Here is an 18726-nt window from a genome sequence, read left to right as displayed (position 1 = left end):
GCATGGGGGTGGCAGCATCATGTTGTGTGGGTGCTTTGCTGCAGGAAGGACTGATGCACTTCACCAAATAGCAAAAAATGGCATCATGAGGAAGGAAGATTATGTGGATGTATTGAAGCAACATCTCAAGACATCAACCAGGAAGTTAAAGCTTGGTTGCAAATGGGTCTTCCAAATGGACAATGACCCCGAACATACCTCCAAAGCTGAGGCAAAATGGCTTAAGGACAACAAAGTCAAGGTATTGGACTGGCCATCACAAAGCCCTGACCTCAATCCAATAGACAATTTGTGGGCAGAAATGAAAAAGCGTGTGTAAACAAGGAGGCCTACAAACCTGACTCAGTTACACCAGTTCTGTCTGGAGGAATGGGCCAAAATTCCAGCAACTTATTGTGAGAAGCTTGTGGAAGACTACCCAAAACGTTTGACCCAAGTTAAACAATTTAAAGGCAATGCTACCAAATACTAACAAAGTGTATGTAAACTTCTGATCCACTGGGAATGTGATGAAAGAAATAAAAGCTGAAATAAATAATTCTCTCTACTATTATTCTGACATTTCACACTCTTAAAATAAAGTAGTGATCCTAACTGACCTAAGACAGGGAATGTTATCTACGATTAAATGTCAGGAATTGTGAAAAACTTTTTTAAATGTATTGTAAAGGTGTATGTAAACTTCTGACTTCAACTGTATGTCAATGACATATACTTAGCGATTACTTGCTATATTTTCATCTGTGAGTAAAACAAAAAGGTTGGTTGTTTTCTATTCTTTGAGAGCTTTCCAACGACATATGACACATGGCTATTTGATAAGTTTGATATTTTTATCGTTTACAATAATATGTACAGTGCAAAAATTTGTATAAATTATCAAAACGGAACATTTCTGATTTGTCTGCAAATTTCAAAGCATTTGTTCAGTTTTGGTCATAATGCCTACATGCATTGTACAGTACAGCTTCTAAGCTTTCAAACCATACCTATTTTGTGTTGGTCAAGACTGTAGTTATTAATATTTTGATAATTTGTTTCTTGGCGGGCCAATGCATAATGTTAATTACCACGAAAAATAACTTTGGCTCGTCACTTGTTTGTTCAAAAAAAAAACAAAACAAAACACATTTTTTACAGTGAGGCATGTACAATGGGAGTGAATGGGGCCAATCTGTAAACATTAAAATACTCACGGTTTCAAAACTATAGCCACAAGACGTAAAAATGTGTTAACATGATTTTAGTGTAATAAAACTGCGTACTAACCTTATCTGTGTGAAGTTATATCCAATATTATAATTTCGTTGTCATTACGACGTAACAGCTGTCAATCCTGAAATCTGGTAAATGCTGTAACTCCAGTAAATCCCTGATTTCATCACACTTAAAATCATGTTTACATTTTGTGGTTATACTTTTGAAACGGTTTTTATTTTAATGTTTATGGATTGGCTTCATTCACTTCCATTGTAATTGTCTTATTGTAAATAACCTCCTGTGATTTTTGCTTTTTTTGTTTTTTTATTAAATAAACAAGGGACAAGTCAAAATTTATTTTTTGTGGTAATCAACATTATGCTACGAATGCTACTGACTGAGCTTAACTTGTAAGCAGAATATACTTTTGCTAGAGGATATCTTGTTTTCTTCCTATTAATTGGCTCAAACAAAACTCTAGTATACTTTTCAAAGATTTAATGCCCTAGTCAAGGCAAATTTGGGCAAATCAAGTAACTAGTTCTTCCTCTGAACATCTAACGTACCTGCCTGCTCAATTGTGACAAAACTTTGTTTCACAGCAGACCGATATAAACCTGTGCACCCTGACTCCCTACTTCTTTGTAGCAGCCAGCCAATCAGATTGACAAAATGTTATGTCGGAAACACGTACCGAGAGTTTCCTCAATGTCTCTCAGCTCTTGCTCCTGCTGCTTGAGTTCCTGTTGCTTCTGTTTCATCTGAGGACTTTGTAGGTATTGCAAATGAATGTTATAATCAGATTGAACTTCAGATGCCTTCTTCATCGCAACCAAATACTGCTGCAGCAACTCTACACAAAACACACACATGGAAGAAAATATTAAGCAAGCATTTTCTTTTTAAAAGCCCTTCAAATAAGACTTTTGCTAGACATTTTCATACTTCATTTTTTTCCCCTAATGCTAAAAGAATAATTCACCCAAAAATTTAAATTGTCATTAACTCTTAAATGCACAACTCTATCTATCTATCTATCTATAGTCTACATAAATATACACACTGGCGGCCAGAAGTTTGGAATAATGTACAGATTTTGCTCTAATGGAAAGAAATTGGTACTTTTATTCACCAAAGTGGCATTCAACTGATCACAATGTATAGTCAGGACATTAATAACGTGAAAAATTACTATTATAATTTGAAAAAAAAATTTAGAACATCTTAAACAACTTCAAAGAGTTCTCATCAAAAAATCCTCCACGTGCAGCAATGACAACTTTGCAGGTCTTTGGCATTCTAGCTGTCAGTTTGTCCAGATACTCAGATGACATTTCACCCCACACTTCCTGTAGCACTTGCCATAGATGTGTCTGTCTTGTCGGGCACTTCTCACACACCTTACAGTCTAGCTGATCCCACAAAAGCTCAATGGGGTTAAGATCCATAACACTCTTTTCCAGTTATCTGTGTTTCTTTGCCCACTCTAACCTTTACTTTTTGTTTTTCTGTTTCAAAAGTGGCTTTTTCTTTGCAATTATTCCCATAAGTCCTGCACCCCTGAGTCTTCTCTTTACATGAAACTGGTGTTGAGCGGGTAGAATTCAATGAAGCTGTCAGCTGAGGACATGTGAGGCGTCTATTTCTCAAACTAGAGACTCTGATGTACTTATCCTCTTGTTTAGTTGTACATCTGGTCTTCCACATCTCTTTCTGTCCTTGTTAGAGCCAGTTGTCCTTTGTCTTTGAAGACTGTAGTGTACACCTTTGTGTGAAATCTTCATTTTTTTGGCAATTTCTAGCATTGTATAGCCTTCATTCTTCAAAACAATGATTGACTGATGAGCTTCTAGAGAAAGCTGTTTCTTTTTTGCCATTTTTGACCTAATATTGATCTTAAAACACACCAGTCTATTGCATACTGTGGCAACACAAAAACAAACACAACGACAATGTTAAGCTTCATTTAATGAACCAAATATCTTTCAACTGTGTTTGATATAATGGCAAGTGATTTTCTAGTACCAAATTAGCAATTAAGCATGATTACTCAAGGATAAGGTGTTGGAGTGATGGCTGCTGTCTAGATTTGATCAAAAATGACTTTTTTCGAATAGTGATGGTGCTGTTTTTAGCATCAGTAATGTCCTGACTATACTTTGTGATCAGTTGAATGCCACTTTGGTAAATTAAAGTACCAATTTCATTCCGAAACAGCAAAATCTGAACATTATTCCAAACTTTTGTCTGCCAGTATATATATATATATATATATATATATATATATATATATATATATATATATATATATACTGTATATATACACACACACACACACACACACACCCCCGATCAGCCACAACATTAAAACCACCTGCCTAATATTGTGTAGATCCCCTTCGTGCCACCAAAACAGTGCCAACCCGCATCTCATAACAGCATTCTGAGATTATATTCTTCTCATTACAATTGTACAGAGTGGTTATCTGAGTTACTGTAGACTTTGTCAGTTCGAACCAGTCTGACCATTCTCTGTTGACCTCTCTCATCAACAAGGCATTTCCATCTGCAGAACTGTCCCTCACTGGATGTTTTTTTGTTTTTGGCACCATTCTGGGTAAATTCTAGAGACTGTTGTGCGTGAAAATCCCAGGAGATCAGCAGTTACAGAAATACTCAAACCAGCCCGTCTTTTCCCCATTCTGATGGTTGATGTGAACATTAACTGAAGCTCCTGACCCGTATCTGCATGATTTTTAGATAATTTAGATTAGATAATCGCATGGTTGATTGTTGGTTCCAGATGGGCTGGTTTGAGTATTTCTGTAACTGATGATCTCCTGGGATTTTCACACACAACAGAGTTTACTCAGAAAAAACATCCAGTGAGCGGCAGTTCTGTGGATGGAAATGCCTTGTTGATGAGAGAGGTCAACAGAGAATGGCCAGACTGGTTCGAACTGACAAAGTCTACAGTAACTCAGATAATCGCTCTGTACAATTGTGGTGAGAAGAATATCATCTCAGAATGCTATTCTGAGATGCGGGATGGCGCTGTATTGGCGGCACGAGGGGGACCTACACAATATTAGGCAGGTGGTTTTAATGTTGTGGCTGATCGGTGTGCATATATATATATATATTTACTATCACAGGATATCAATTGCTTTGTTTATTACATTTCATATGACTTCAGAAGACTTGGAATATAGCACACAGGTCATATGGACCACTTTTATGGAGCTTTTTGTTTTTTGTATCTTGACATCATCTGTCCCTATTCACTGATATTATGGCCACAAAAGAGCTGCGTGAACATTCTGCTAAACATTTTTTTTGTGTGTGTGTGTCTTCCAAAAAAAGAAAGAAGGTTATACGGGTTCGGAACAACTTAAGGTCGGGTAAATGATGACATAATGTTTATTTTTGGGTAAACTCTTCCTTTAAAGAAGGGGGGGGGGGAGAAATCACATATAATTAGAAAATAGAGAGACAGAGAGACAGTGAGACAGAGAGAGAGAGACGAGAGAGAGAGAGAGAGAGAGAGTGTTTGTTACCGATCTGAGTTTGTGTGTTGTTGTACTCTTTGGGTAATGGAGCGCCAAACACTTGACCTCTCAGTTTCTCTATGGACGGAGCTTTATTCTGTAAGCCTCCAAACTTGCCATTGCTGCGGATCCGTTCGCCTTGACGAGTTAGCAGCGTTGGACACAGCACTTTATTCTGGACGACCTGCCAAACACATTCACAAACACGTGAATATGTGCACATGTTGCAGTAAACAAATAAAAATACCCCCCACACACACTTGTGCTCTTACCCCCCTGCGATAATCGTTAGCAGAATCCAAGTCATCCACCAGGATAGTGTCTCCAAGAAGACTCGTAAACACTGTGGAAACAGAGAACAAGTCAATTTCCCTTTGTAGTGTTGTGGTTTAACTCTCAGAGACCCACTGTAGCAATATTGAAACAAGTTAATTCAATTAGATATTTATTACTCCCCATAAATTGGCTTGACGAGGGAACATTTTTTTTTTCTGTGTTGATGTATTTCTATTGATATTAGAGGTTTGGGTGGGACAAAATGAAGCATCTGTCTGATAAAAGTGAATTTTGTCAGCATTTAGGAGTACTCTAGCATATAGATGGCTTCAGGACATGAACTTAAAACACAAAACTTTGATTCTGATTTATCAAAATCGCAATGTGAAATATGATTTCTGAAAGTCATCAAATACAAACATCTCTTTTAAGCTCCGATCACTGTTGCTGTAAGTCCCAAATAGTTAAAACTTTATATCTGCTTTTATCTTAGGAAGTTTTCTAAAAATTAGCCATTTTTTACTTGTCTGTGAGCTTGTGTGGCTGAATAATCTAATGTTATATCTTAGATATCCAGAACAAAATATGCCATCTAGCTGGAAAAAGAATGCTAAACAAATCATCCAAAAAAATCTGTTTTTTGACTATTGATGATAACATGTTATATATCAATCATCACAAAGGGGATGATCTCAGCTTTCTAATGCGTCTAGATATATTCGACTGAATGTCTATGGATGAGCACATCTGTGAGGGCTAAAATGCGTAAGAGCACCACCTACGTTTCAGATCTGTATATTGTGATGTAATGTAATAGAGAAAACATTATTTTTTCAAAGTGAGGTTGAGTGAACAGAACCAGAATTAGATGTTTACAAAGTTAGAAAAAAAAAAAAAAAAAAAATGTGTTATCATACGATTATAAACAAGTGCAATATTATTAATTATAATCTGAGTCTTTTTTTTTTTTTTTTTTTGCATTTGGTGGAATTTTTTTTTTAAATTAGTCTACAATATGTGTGAATGGTAAGCTTTTAAATTTGAGTGTGACAAATTGTGGGTGGCAGTCCAAAAATGCAGTTTAAAGGTTAAAGTACAGATAAATATTCGGAATAATTTTAGACATAGTCTAATGAAATTTTATAAAGCGGATAGATCAGGATTCTAATGGGTTGAGCCTTCTTCAAAGCTGTTGTAAAATGACTAGAATCACAAACCTGCGACCGCACATTCTATGTTAATATGCTAAATTGCCATGTTGCTTGGCAACTGCAAACAACCTACAGCTAAGATAAGAAACAATATTACTTAAAAAAATTATATGGATTATTATTAATGAAAAATGTTACTGTTTATTGAACATAGGCATCTTTAGGCATATTGCTGTTGCTGGCGTTTAACCCTCCTATGGTATTCGGTCATTTTTGACTGAAATTTTTTTCCTTATTTAATAAAAATGGTTTCTTTTATCTCAGAAGTACAAGACTTGGTGACTTTTCCTCCATTTACCATCTGAACATAAAATTTTTTATTTTTTTTACATTGGGATTTATTCGATAAGTCTTAGTCGTAAAAATAAAAAATAAAAAAAAGCGACACCTTTGGTATTCATGTTCAAAATTTAAAATGAATGGGAAAGACCAAAAAAAATATAATTTTTTTTTTCTCTGTCAAATACAATCAATAAATCAGTCACAATGCAGAAAAATACAGACAGAAATTACAGGGTGAGACTCTAAAACATCCTCAGTGCAAAACATACACACCCACTCACAAACACACACACAAAAATTAACTTGAGACTATAACACACTGCTTTTTTACATTTGACAAAAAAAAAAAAAAAAAAAAACGTTAAACGCACACTCAGAAATTAAGGGGTGAGACGATAACACACTCACAATGCAGAACACACACACACACACACACACACAAACACGTTTGCAAAATACATTTTTACTATAGAAAGTTTGAAATTGCAAAATGTTTACTCAGAATCTTCTGTTTGATCTCTAATTTAATTTTCAGAATTAATTTGTTTCTTGATGTCCATTTTCTTGACATTATTATGCATTAACTTTGAGTTATTACATTTTTATATTTGAAATAAATTATTGGTAGAAAAATGTTCATTCTGCATCTTTTTGTAACGCCATGGTCAGGTTTGATTGCAAGCATAATGACATTAACTTCAAAAACTGACACTTCAAATGCTAAACTTTAACAAATAATAGTTTCATGGTGTCTAAATATATATCCAAATGCTTATCTTGTGATAAAATATAAAATTAGGTTACAGCAAGCCATCAGAATATACAGTTGGTGGCTATAGCCATCTACTGGCTGTTACTGGCATGACATGGTATTCAAGTCATGTTATTTATATTTTGTTTACCAGTTCCCCAATTTGTCACATTTTCATATTTTCTTCATGTTTCAACTTATAGAAGTGTAGGTTCTGAATTTTGCTTATTTGTTTATGACAATGAATGGTAAAATTAAGAAATTTTGAATGTAAAAAAGAACAAAATAGCATAAAATCCCAAAAGAAATGCATAATTCTATTGTCCTTACTTCAGGGAAGAAGAATTGGTATCATCATCATCATCAAAGAAACGGGTTACACATCTGACCCTTGCTGTAAAAAATGACTGTGAATACCAAAGGAAGGTGCCACTTTTCAATACCATATATAAAAAACAATAAGCCAGGACTGTGTTACAGCGTTTTTACCCCAAAAAGTGTCAGAGTATTGACATGAACATATCCAAATTCCAGCTGCATAGCTTGCTTTCAAGAAAGACAAGAAAAGTCAAAGCATTTGTACTTGTATACTGAATTATAACGGTGAAATTTTGCAGCCTTGTAAACAATCTGATACATTTATGCAACGGTTTTCCAACAAATCAAAACATGCACAAAAATCATATTTATAATCAGTGGTTTCCTGATTAAAACCTGTAAAGACTTTGAAGGGGAAATAAAGAAAATACACAATCAATATCAATGATTGAGTCCTCTGAGAGTTAAACATGATTCCTCTGATCACACAAACACACAATCCTGCACCGGAGCTTTTGAAAACAATGCACACCATGCTGCCAAAATCCTCAAGCTGCCAAACATATAATACAAAAAATCATTGTCAAATCCAAAACACACACACACCATTGTCATTAGCTCATTCTATTACTACCAATGTAATCGTTCTGCCAGGACATGAGCTGAGATGAAGCATTACAAATGAGGACAAAAACCGTTCTCTTGAAAGGAAGTTCCATGACATCACTCCATGATGCATGAAGCTGGTGGTTTCATCTGGAAACATTTAAAATATAGATGAAGAACTCAAACAAAGTGAATCCAATGTATACTAACCTACACAACAAAGTCATGACAAAAAAAAAAAAAGGATGTAACGCTGCATAACTACTCCATTCAAACAACTTAAAGCTACTCCATCAGCTCTCAAACCCCAAACAAACACTCAAATAATGAGTCTCAACACTCATGCTCTCATTCTTCTTTCAAATGGAAACTAAAGTGTTTAAATTTGTCAATCATGGATTATTTTTCTGGAAAATCTGTTTCTCACCACTTAATGTCATGAGACTGCGTTGTACTATTTTTCAGTATAATCAGGATCCAAGATTAACACTCGACAAGCACCAAATAAGAGTGAAAATTGGCTTTAACAAATAAACAGGGATCCCAAGGCACAATTTTCCAGGACATTTTATGTGCCCAGCAAGTGTAATCTTTAAGCAAAAATGCATACGTCCATTTAAATTTAGCTTTTATTTTGGCGTTTCTGTTTTAGTAGTTTCTCACCTCCAGATAAGGATTTAGCTACATGGCCCAGTGTGATTATTAATCCCTATAAAGCTGTGAATTAAATAAATGCATAGTCTGTATGTGCTGCGCACTTCAGAGTGCTCTGCTCTCTTTTATCTCTCACACACAAGAGCATGCGTGATGATCATGATGAGGTGTTTTCAGTGTATGTGCGGCCAGCTTCACACATTCATTTGGAAGCATGCATCACTTGCAGATTATATACACCGATGAGCCAAAACATTATGACCACTCACAGGTGAAGCGAATAACGTTGATCATCTCCTAACAAGGCCACATGTCAAGGTCTGGGTAGATTAGATGGTAAGCGAACAATCAGTTCTTGTAGTCAACAAGTTGAATGCAGGAGAAACAGGCAGGAGTAAAGACCTGAGCGACTTTGACCAGGGCCAAATTGTTATGGCCAGACGACTGGGTCAGAGCATCTCTGAAATGGCAAGGCTTGTGAGGTGCTCCCAGTCAGCGGTGGTCCGAGGAGGGACAAACCACAAACCGGCAACAGGGGGTTGGGTGTCTAAGGCAATGAAGGCTATCCCGTCTGGTCCAAACCAACAGAAGGTCTATTGTGGCACAAGTCAAATGTTAATGATGGTTACAGGAGGAATGAGTCACAACACACAGTGCATCGCACCCTGCTGTGTATGGGGCTGCGTAGCCGCAGACAGGTCAGAGTGCCCATGATGACCCCTGTCCACTGTCGAAAGCACATACAAAGGGCATGCGAGTGTCGGAATTGGACATTGGAGTAGTGGAAAAAGGTTGCCTGGTCTGATGATTCCCATTTCCTTTTACATCAAGTGGACGGCCGTGTACGTGTGCACCGTTTACCTGGGGAAGTGTGTAGACGACAAGCCAGTGGAGGGAGTGCGATGCTCTGGGCAATGTTCTGCTGGGAAAACCTGTGTCCAGCCATTCATGTGGACATCAGTTTGACACGTGTCACCTACCTAAACATCGTTGCAGACCAGGTACACCCCTTCATGGCAATGGTATTCACTGATGGCAGTGGCCTCTTTCAGTAGGATAATGCACCCTGCCACACTGCACACATTGTTTGGGAATGGTTTGAGGAACATTATGAAGAGTTCAAGGTGTTGCCCTGGCCTCCAAATTCCCCAGATTTCAATCCAATTGAGCATCTGTGGGATGTGCTGGACCAACAAGTCCGATCCACGGCGGCTCCACCTCACAACTTGCAGGACTTGAAGGATCTGCTGCTAATGTTTTGGTGCCAGACACCACAGGACACCTTCAGGGGTCTTGTAGAGTCCATGCCTCGGCAGGTCAGCGCTGTTTTGGTGGCACGCGGAGGACCAACAGCATATTAGGTCAAAATGTTTTGGCTCATCTGTGCATATTTAGTCAAATAAATCTTCTGCAATTTAATTATAACACTAGGATATGGCCTAGGTGGCTCAGCGAATGACACTGACTACCACCCCTGGAGTCGTGAGTTCGAATCCAGGGTGTGCTGAGTGACTCCAGCCAGGTCTCCTAAGCAACCAAATTGGCCGAGTTGCTAGGGAGGGTAGAGTCACATGGGGTAACCTCCTCGTTGTCGCGATTAGTGGTTCTCGCTCTCAATGGGGCGTGTGGTAAGTTGTGCGTGGATCGTGGAGAGTAGCATGAGCCTCCACATGCTGTGAGTCTCCGCGGTGTCATGCACAACGAGCCAAGGGATAAGATTCGCGGATTGACGGTCTCAGAAGTGAAGGCATCTGAGACTTGTCCTCCGCCACCCGGATTGAGGTGAGCAACCGCGCCACCACAAGGACCTACTAAGTAGTGGGAATTGGGCATTCCAAATTGGGAGAAAAGGGAATATAAAAAAAATACAAATAAATAACACTAGGATGTCGCAATTTTAATTTGATTAATTGCGCTATCAAACATACATTTTCGTCCAAATATGTCATATTTCATGACATTGAGTGATTCAGTCTGTGTTTTTTTGTTTTTTTCTCTCCAATTTGGCATGCCCAGTTCCCAATACGCTCTAAGTCCTTGTGATGGCATAGCGACTCACCTCAATCTGGGTGGCGGAGGACAAATCTCAGTTGCCTCCGTGTCTGAGACTGTCAATCACGCATCTTATCACGTGGCTTGTTGAGCGCATTACCGCGGAGACCTAGCACGTGTGGAGGCTCACACTATTCTCCGCGGCATCCATGCACAACTTACCACGCACCCCACCAAGAGCAAGAACCACATTATAGCGACCACGAGGAGATTAATCCAATGTGACTCTACCCACCCTAGCAACGGGCCGATTTGGAAGCCTGACTGGAGTCACTCAGCACGCCCTAGATTCGACAGTATAAACTGTTTAATTACACTTAACCACTGACGTTGTTTCACAACACGCAGCCGCCGGCAGTGACAAAACTATATGAATTTGTGTATTTGACTCCTATTTCAAGTCCCGATCGTTACCATGTTTTTGTGCATGTAACAAAAACCTTGTTAGAACACAGTCAAACAGATCCATTATACTGAAATAATATAACTAAAATATAACTGAACATTTTTATGTAAGTGTAACATAACTTCGAACCAAAAACAAAGTCGGGCCTCTACTGTTGTTGTCTTTTTTTAATGCGATACAAGCGACATAAGTGAACTAAGGAGATAAAAACAATCTACTAACGAAAAGCTCAATGGCTGTAATGCATCTTCCAGTAACTTTTAATTTCGTGGACATTTTGCTGTCAGGCATTTAACTAGGACAACTTCAAAAGCACCGTCGTGTATGTTTGCCACGGGTGCAATCCATCATTTCTGAATCTCTACTGAATATCATTAATTCCTCTTTATGTCTATGACATGCTCCCAAAACATTCAAACTGATTTAGAAACTGCTTATAAAGAACACAAATCTTGACCCCAATGAACTGACTATTATAGACCTATTTAAAGTCTTTAATTTATGATTAAAAACATTAGAAAATGGTTTCTTCTTGCAGAGAAATGGTGTTCACGAATGGTTCCTGTCAGGTTTTAGGCCCCATCACAGTACTAAACTACAAGTGATATAATACAGAGTACATATGATTTTGCTGTAAGAGTGAATGACGTAAGCACTTGCCTTTATTGCAGCTTTCTACATACTGAGGAAAAATAAGCAGATCTTTGATAAACACTGGATTTCCAACAGGACAGAAGAGAGCCGAACCATTCCTGATGTGAGGCAGCGGCCTAAGACAACACAAAGAACAACACATGCATACAGCTGAGACAATATAAGACATATAAATATACCATTTATCTTACGTTATATTTATTTTACATTTAAAAAATAAAATAATATTTTTTATTTTATTATAGGAATATTCCAGGTTCAATACAAGTTAAGCTCAATGAACAGCATTTGTGGCATAATGTTGATTACCACAAAAAAATTATTGAGATTTGTCCCTCCTTTTCTTTACAAAAAGCAAAAATCGAGGTTACAGTGAGACACTTGAAACAGAAGTGAATAGGGGTTTATTTTTGGAGGATTTAAAGGCAGAAATGTGAAGCTTATAATTTTATAAAAGCACACGTTAATTCTTCTGTAAAAACTCGTATTATTTGAGCTTTGTTTAAATTGTCACTTTTACAGTCATTTATATTGGTCATTGATATCAATCTGATTATGCTGATAGTGAAAGAAGATAATAATCCAACTCGAACAGTGTGCCTTCCTCAATATGAGGTTAGTAAAGTATTAAACGGTTATCCACGTTTTTACATTTACATTTATGCATTTGGTAGACGCTTTTATCCAAAGCGACTTACAGTGCACTTATTACAGGGACAATCCCCCTGGAACAACCTGCCTTGCTCAAGGACACAATGGTGGTGGCTTTGGGGATCGAACCAGCAACCTTCTGATTACCAGTTATGTGCTTTAGCCCACTATGCCATCACCACCACTTTTTAACTGCACATTAATAGTTAAAATGTTAATGTTAAAAATGTTATTAGAAATAACGATATTTTCTTGCCTGACTTCACTTGATTCATTTAAAAAAATCTACACTGGAGCTTTAGGCCTAGTCCACACTTATTCATTTACGGTTGAAATCCCGTTGATTTTGCTACATTACCGCCTCTCTTCCACACAGGAATGGCGTTTTCCTCCACTGAAAATAAAAACTTTTCAAAACACGTTCTAGTATCGCATACTTTGGAAAACAATGATGTTAGGAAACAGAAAACAGAGTTTTCAAGAGGCAATGTATCAAGGCCCCTGCACACTTCCTACAAAATTGAAGAACGAATAGGTGTGACGTAATTTAGAGCAAAATTTGTCCAGTAAGAAGGTGTTTTTGCATTCGTTTTGGTGGTTCATAAGAGCTCGCCAGGGCAAACTTTCAGGAAAACTTTGTACCAGCTGATTAACACTTTCTTACTGCCATTGGTCCACGTCATCGGTAGGTGTGACCTAGAGCTACACCTACCTTGAGGCCGACAGCTAATTTTGTTTACGTTGTTCAGTCAGTCAAGATTATTCAACATGAACACACCGGCATGTAGAGTTATTAGCAAAGTGGTGCAAACGTTCCTACATCTGTAAGATCGTTCGGGTAGAGACATTTCCAAGAACATATAATGTGATTTTTTTTTTGTTTAATTAGTCTAAAAAAAAAGGAGTAAAATCTACTCAAATACTCTTAAGTGTCTGTTCACTCATGCACCATATGCAGCGAAAACCATTTGCCAAAAGTAAGGTATGCCTCTTTTGTGTTTATTCTGCTCATTAACACACTTTATACACCCATCTTTGCAGTAGTATCAGTGTCATCATCAGTTTCAATAACATAGGGCTACCGGCGCATAATATGGCTGTGCTGTGTGTAGCGTGTTAGCGCATTACCGCCATGCATGCAAATGTAAACCTTACAAATTACACATTATCTACTGCTTATATATTACTTTAAATCATCGAGTAGTTAAAACAGCATCTTTTAATGATCTCGTGTGAAATCTACTCAGTCATGAAGCCATTGATAGCACATTCCAATGTCACATTAGTTATGTTTTACTTGTAGTCTTGAGCTTCCGCATCTTTAAATGGACCTCTAAACGCCTCAACCAACAGTATGTCATTGCTCAGTTGTTTCGAAGGTCTTTTTTTACCTCTGAACGAAGAACTGCTCCATAAGTGCGGATGAGATCTTGGTGCTAATTGCTCTTTTTTTTTCTTTAAACATAAACTGGCAAAAGCATATAGATTAATAGTATCGCCATCAAATTGGTTACCAGCCATAATATAACAATAATAATTGATTATCAGTATCAGTCAATATTTCTATATCAATGCTTTTTAAAAACTTTAAGTCCTTGTTGAAAATAGAAAACTGCATCCAAATATCCATACTTCCCTTCTATACAGTATGCCAAAAACAGTCTGCCAATGGAGTAGTATGTCTGAATCCTCAGTATTCATAAAACAGTAAGCGAGCAATACCTGGATGACCTACTATTTCCATTTTTTATAATCCCACGGGAGCCGAGGAAACGGCACGCTGGATTTAAAACAGTGGAGAACAATGGGTCAGATGACTCTTTTGAACTGTAAGTGCTGTATAAACCCAGAAAGTTGTTTCTTGAGTGTAAATGGTGCTTGTTTAACAAAAGTAGATTATTTTTTACAGTTGTTGTAATTACAATGTATATTTGGGTTACGGGACAATGAATTAAGTATGTTCTGGGATGAAGTATGTCCGGAATCTATTCAGACTAAAGAACATACTTTTTCACCGCCCGAGAAGTGCGTCCTTCATCAAATACAGTACAAACTGTGACAGTACACGATTTCTCAATTGTCACACAACTTAAAGGCATTATCCAGAACTGGAGGAAAATGCAAGACTGCATATGTGTACCTGTTGTTTGGTCTCCAAAACACAGTCTCAAGCGGGATGACTTGCTGTCGTCCTTGTGTATCATCATAGATTCTCTTGGCCGCAGTTGTTGTTTCAGTGACCACACAGTCCATGTCACCCAGCAGATGCCAGGAGATCACCTTCGCTGCATCATCATCCTCTATCTGCGCCAGATGAGCTACCTACAAATCATCACACACAAACACTTCAGACAGAATAAAACATGTTTATATAAAAAAAAATCAAATCACTTCTTGTGTAATTTCAGGTCTATATTTCAAAGGCTGCAGGAAGTTATACAAATATTTGACGGAAAAACTAAACGAAACTAGAAATCTTGCCTTGACAACTAACTAAAATAAAATACAAAACACACAAACTGTATTTAGTTTTCATATTTTTCATTTTCCTTTCAAAATGATGTGAATATCAAGGAGTAATATGAACTCATCTGCGGTCTTGAACAGTCAGATCTAGCACCACAACAATTGGTTAACATGGACTACGACACAATAACTCTAAAAAGCAAATGCAGTTTTGTCACACAACATAATCTGTGGCACTGAAATAAAGGGTAAAAACCCTACTAATCTGAAATCACACCTAATCTCTCACAAAGATGTATACCAGGAATCCCTAGACCGTGGCAAAGACAGCAGAAACGAGGTAACGACGAAATGAACTAAAACTAAACAAAAGACACAGCAAACGATATCATATATATATATATATATAAAAAAATATTCAGTCATTGTTTACTCACCCCTGTGTTGTTATAACCCCATATTATTTTCTTTTTCTCAACACAAAGGGAGAAATTGTGAAAAAACTTTGTGTTCAGTGATGTCATACAATGTCAGTTTATGGTGACCACCTCTTCAAGCTTCAAAAAACACAAAAGTATAATTCAGAAGTCTAATAAATTATTCAATGAGACTCATGATTGTTATGAAAGCATACGATAAGTTTTTGGTGAGAAACACACTGAAATCTAATGTATTATTTTTTTTAAAGTTTGTAGTCGAAGAATAGATGCATTTCTATGCTCAGCCTTATTTTTTTTGAGTCCTCAATCAAAGAGAGGTGGAGTAGGCGGAAATGTCTGTCACCTCTTCTCCATTCTGAATCGGCGAGTATTTTTGACACACCTGACAGTGTGACCTCCGCAAAAACTTTCGGAAGGTGTAACCAAGGCCAAAATCAAGTAGTTTTTAACTGGCTCATCCACTCATGAGATGCTGGCTTTAATATATTGTTATGAGAAAGTTTTAGGACCGGTGCCAGTTCACAGCGGGTGGATTTACCTGGCACGATGCCGAAAATTGAAAACAAGCGATCGATAGGATGTACCATCGCTCGTCACGGCTGGTTAGGACAAAAACTCTGATTAACATACTGTAGAAAAGATCGTGTGTCGTTTGCCATCAGGTTAGGACATGGTGTGACTGTGGCTGCCTGTAGCCTCTATGTTTCTGTTTGATTTCCGAATACTTCGAAAAAGAAGGCTGGGCATAGAAATGCATCAGTTCTTCGACTACAAACTCTTCAGACATGTTTAGTAAGTTCTGTTCTCTGTATTGTGTGCTGCTGTGTTGTGTTCTGTTGTCACTATCGCTGAGGCAGACCTGTTTTTAGATAAACAAAATTAGTTTTCGCTTGAATGCACCAATGTCTCGAAGGGGTTGCATGAACTGTTGCTCTCATGATCATGAACGTGCACAGATCATCAACAGTCAGTGAACATTTTTACTAAATAATACATTCGATTTTGGTTTGTTTCTCACCAAACTTTATCGTATACTTTCATAACAATCACGAGTCTCATGGAATAATTTATTAGACTTCTGATTTATACTTTTGTGTTCTTTTGAAGCTGAAGAGGTGGTCACCGTAAACTGCCATTGTATGACATCACTGAGCACAATCTTTTTTCACAATTTCTCCCTTTTGTGTTAAGAAAAAGAAAAAAGTCATACAGGGTTAGAACAACACATGGGTGAGTAAACAATGACTGAATTTTCATTTTTGGTGAACTATCCCTTTAAGAGGTAAATACCAACACTCCCATTTCTTATAAATATTTAATAAAAAAATAACAATTTAGAAGCTGCGTCCGGTTGGTATTTGGAATCCTCCACATGCCTTTTTTTATGGTATTAACATTAATGTTTACATTGACTAATTTTGATGACAATCTATTATGAAAATTTACATCCCTGTATGATTCACAAAGATCCTTCTGACTGACTTCAAATTAGGCAAAACAAGTTGATGAATTCCTGCTGGTTAAAGCTAGTTAAGAAGCATGGTGACCAACTATGCTGGTCTTTTCAGCAGGATATACATTTATTTATGAATAACTAAACTAACTAATTGTCTTTAAAATCCTCAAGATGACGTTCTCTACCAGATTTGGGGTCTTTGGTCTTCCTGAAGAGTCAGAAATTAAAGGAAAAATATTCTCTGTCTATTGCGTAGTAATCTGGTGCTTTCTCATCACAAAACTAATTTTTCAAAGACTGGAATTTTTTCTTTTTTCTTTTTCTTTTCTGTAATACCTACCTAGGGACTACAGTTGAAAATGAGTTGTAATAGCTAAACTGGCACATTTACAAAAAAAAATGTATTGATGTGCACTGTTCCTGTATCTATACTGAATAAAATGTAAGTAAAGAACAATGTAAAAATTGAAAACACCGAACAAAAATTGTGACACTGAACTAGAGCAACAGTGTGTAATAACAAAATGAAGCAAATGAGAGCACATCCATTTAGGTGATGACAGAAATGGGATCAAAGCATCTTCAAGATGCATTGTGCTGTCCACTTGTGATTGGACCACCTGAGATATTATTACATCACAAAAACAAACACACACCTTCCCCAGAACTCCTGGGCTCCCTTTGAAAGGATCTGGAATTAGGCATTTCCGTCTAGGCTGATCCTCCATCTTCTTTAAAATAGCTTTTTTCCCATTTATTACATTCTCTATTGCTGATACCTAAACAGATATACACACAGACATACATCTAGGCATACAGGAATCAAATAAATGTTTGCACAATGACCAAACTAACAGAGACTCACAGTGGTTAGTTCGGAGAGGTTTAAGCCACTCTTTATAATCTGAGGTTTGAGTTCATTCAGTTTGTTAGATGCATCTCGCACCTGACCTGAAGAGAAAACCAATGGATAACAATCACAGCCAAAATAACAAAATAACAATAACAGTTAGATCCTGTACGCAGATACACACAACGGAGAATAATCACACACGACTAAAGCGGAATATGTGTAGTGCCTACAGTCAAGTTCAGATTTGAGCTGCTCGTTGGTGTCAAAGATCTCGCGGTACATCAAAACGGTTTGGGACAGACGATCTTTCTTCTTACTCAGAGTCGTCATGACTTTCTGATGTTCTGCATCTGCAATACAAAACAACATTTTTTGATAACTATAAATGGCAAGTGTTTTTCCAAGCACTGTAAACTGTGGTTCATTTAGTGCAATAATTGCTAAGGCTGTTTTTACACAACCAAAATGAGACGCTACAAAAGCGTCTGTCTGACGAATGTGTACATCAACGCGTCATTAGAAAGTCCCTTATAATAAATCTATCTCAGACAGATTGATGAATTTAATTGCAAAACTGATTGCTGTAGACTGTAGGCCAGTGATAGGCTTACGTTCAGTAATATGGAATAGACACTAAAGCCACTTTTTGTGTCGTCTTATTAATGCTTACTCATCTGCCACAATAATGTAATGCATTATATCTGAATTATTATATTTATTATATAAATACTTATAATTATTTAGATCGAACTAATTATAATTATTGAATCATTATATAATGAATTATTGTTACTTTCTCAGCAAATATTTATATATGCAATTAATTTGATTAATTAATCGGCATATCATGTAATTAATTTGATCAAAAATTAATCGATTGACAGTCCTACTATTTATATAAA

The 18726-nt window shown here is 37.1% G+C and overlaps 1 protein-coding gene across 3 annotated transcripts in view; it reads right to left on the bottom strand.

Annotated features, from left to right (window-relative positions):
• Positions 1-18726, bottom strand: part of LOC127450177 (structural maintenance of chromosomes flexible hinge domain-containing protein 1-like) — a 92359-nt gene that overhangs the window by 4611 nt on the left and 69022 nt on the right. Inside the window, exons 40-47 of one of the 3 annotated variants that reach the window (XM_051714040.1) lie at positions 18055-18174; positions 17837-17922; positions 17628-17750; positions 14750-14931; positions 11965-12074; positions 5021-5091; positions 4758-4932; positions 1895-2053 (exon numbers count right to left, since the gene is read on the bottom strand). In XM_051714040.1, coding sequence (XP_051570000.1) covers positions 1895-2053; positions 4758-4932; positions 5021-5091; positions 11965-12074; positions 14750-14931; positions 17628-17750; positions 17837-17922; positions 18055-18174 — 1026 coding nt within the window. Of the gene's footprint in view, positions 1-1894; positions 2054-4757; positions 4933-5020; positions 5092-8192; positions 8343-11964; positions 12075-14749; positions 14932-17627; positions 17751-17836; positions 17923-18054; positions 18175-18726 lie in introns of those variants that run through there. The other 2 variants (XR_007898925.1, XR_007898926.1) reach the window with 2 other exon arrangements.

The sequence above is a fragment of the Myxocyprinus asiaticus genome, chromosome 2 (assembly GCF_019703515.2).
Source record: "Myxocyprinus asiaticus isolate MX2 ecotype Aquarium Trade chromosome 2, UBuf_Myxa_2, whole genome shotgun sequence".
Classification (NCBI taxonomy): Eukaryota; Metazoa; Chordata; class Actinopteri; order Cypriniformes; family Catostomidae; genus Myxocyprinus; species Myxocyprinus asiaticus.
This window is presented reverse-complemented; position numbering and strand designations above follow the sequence as displayed.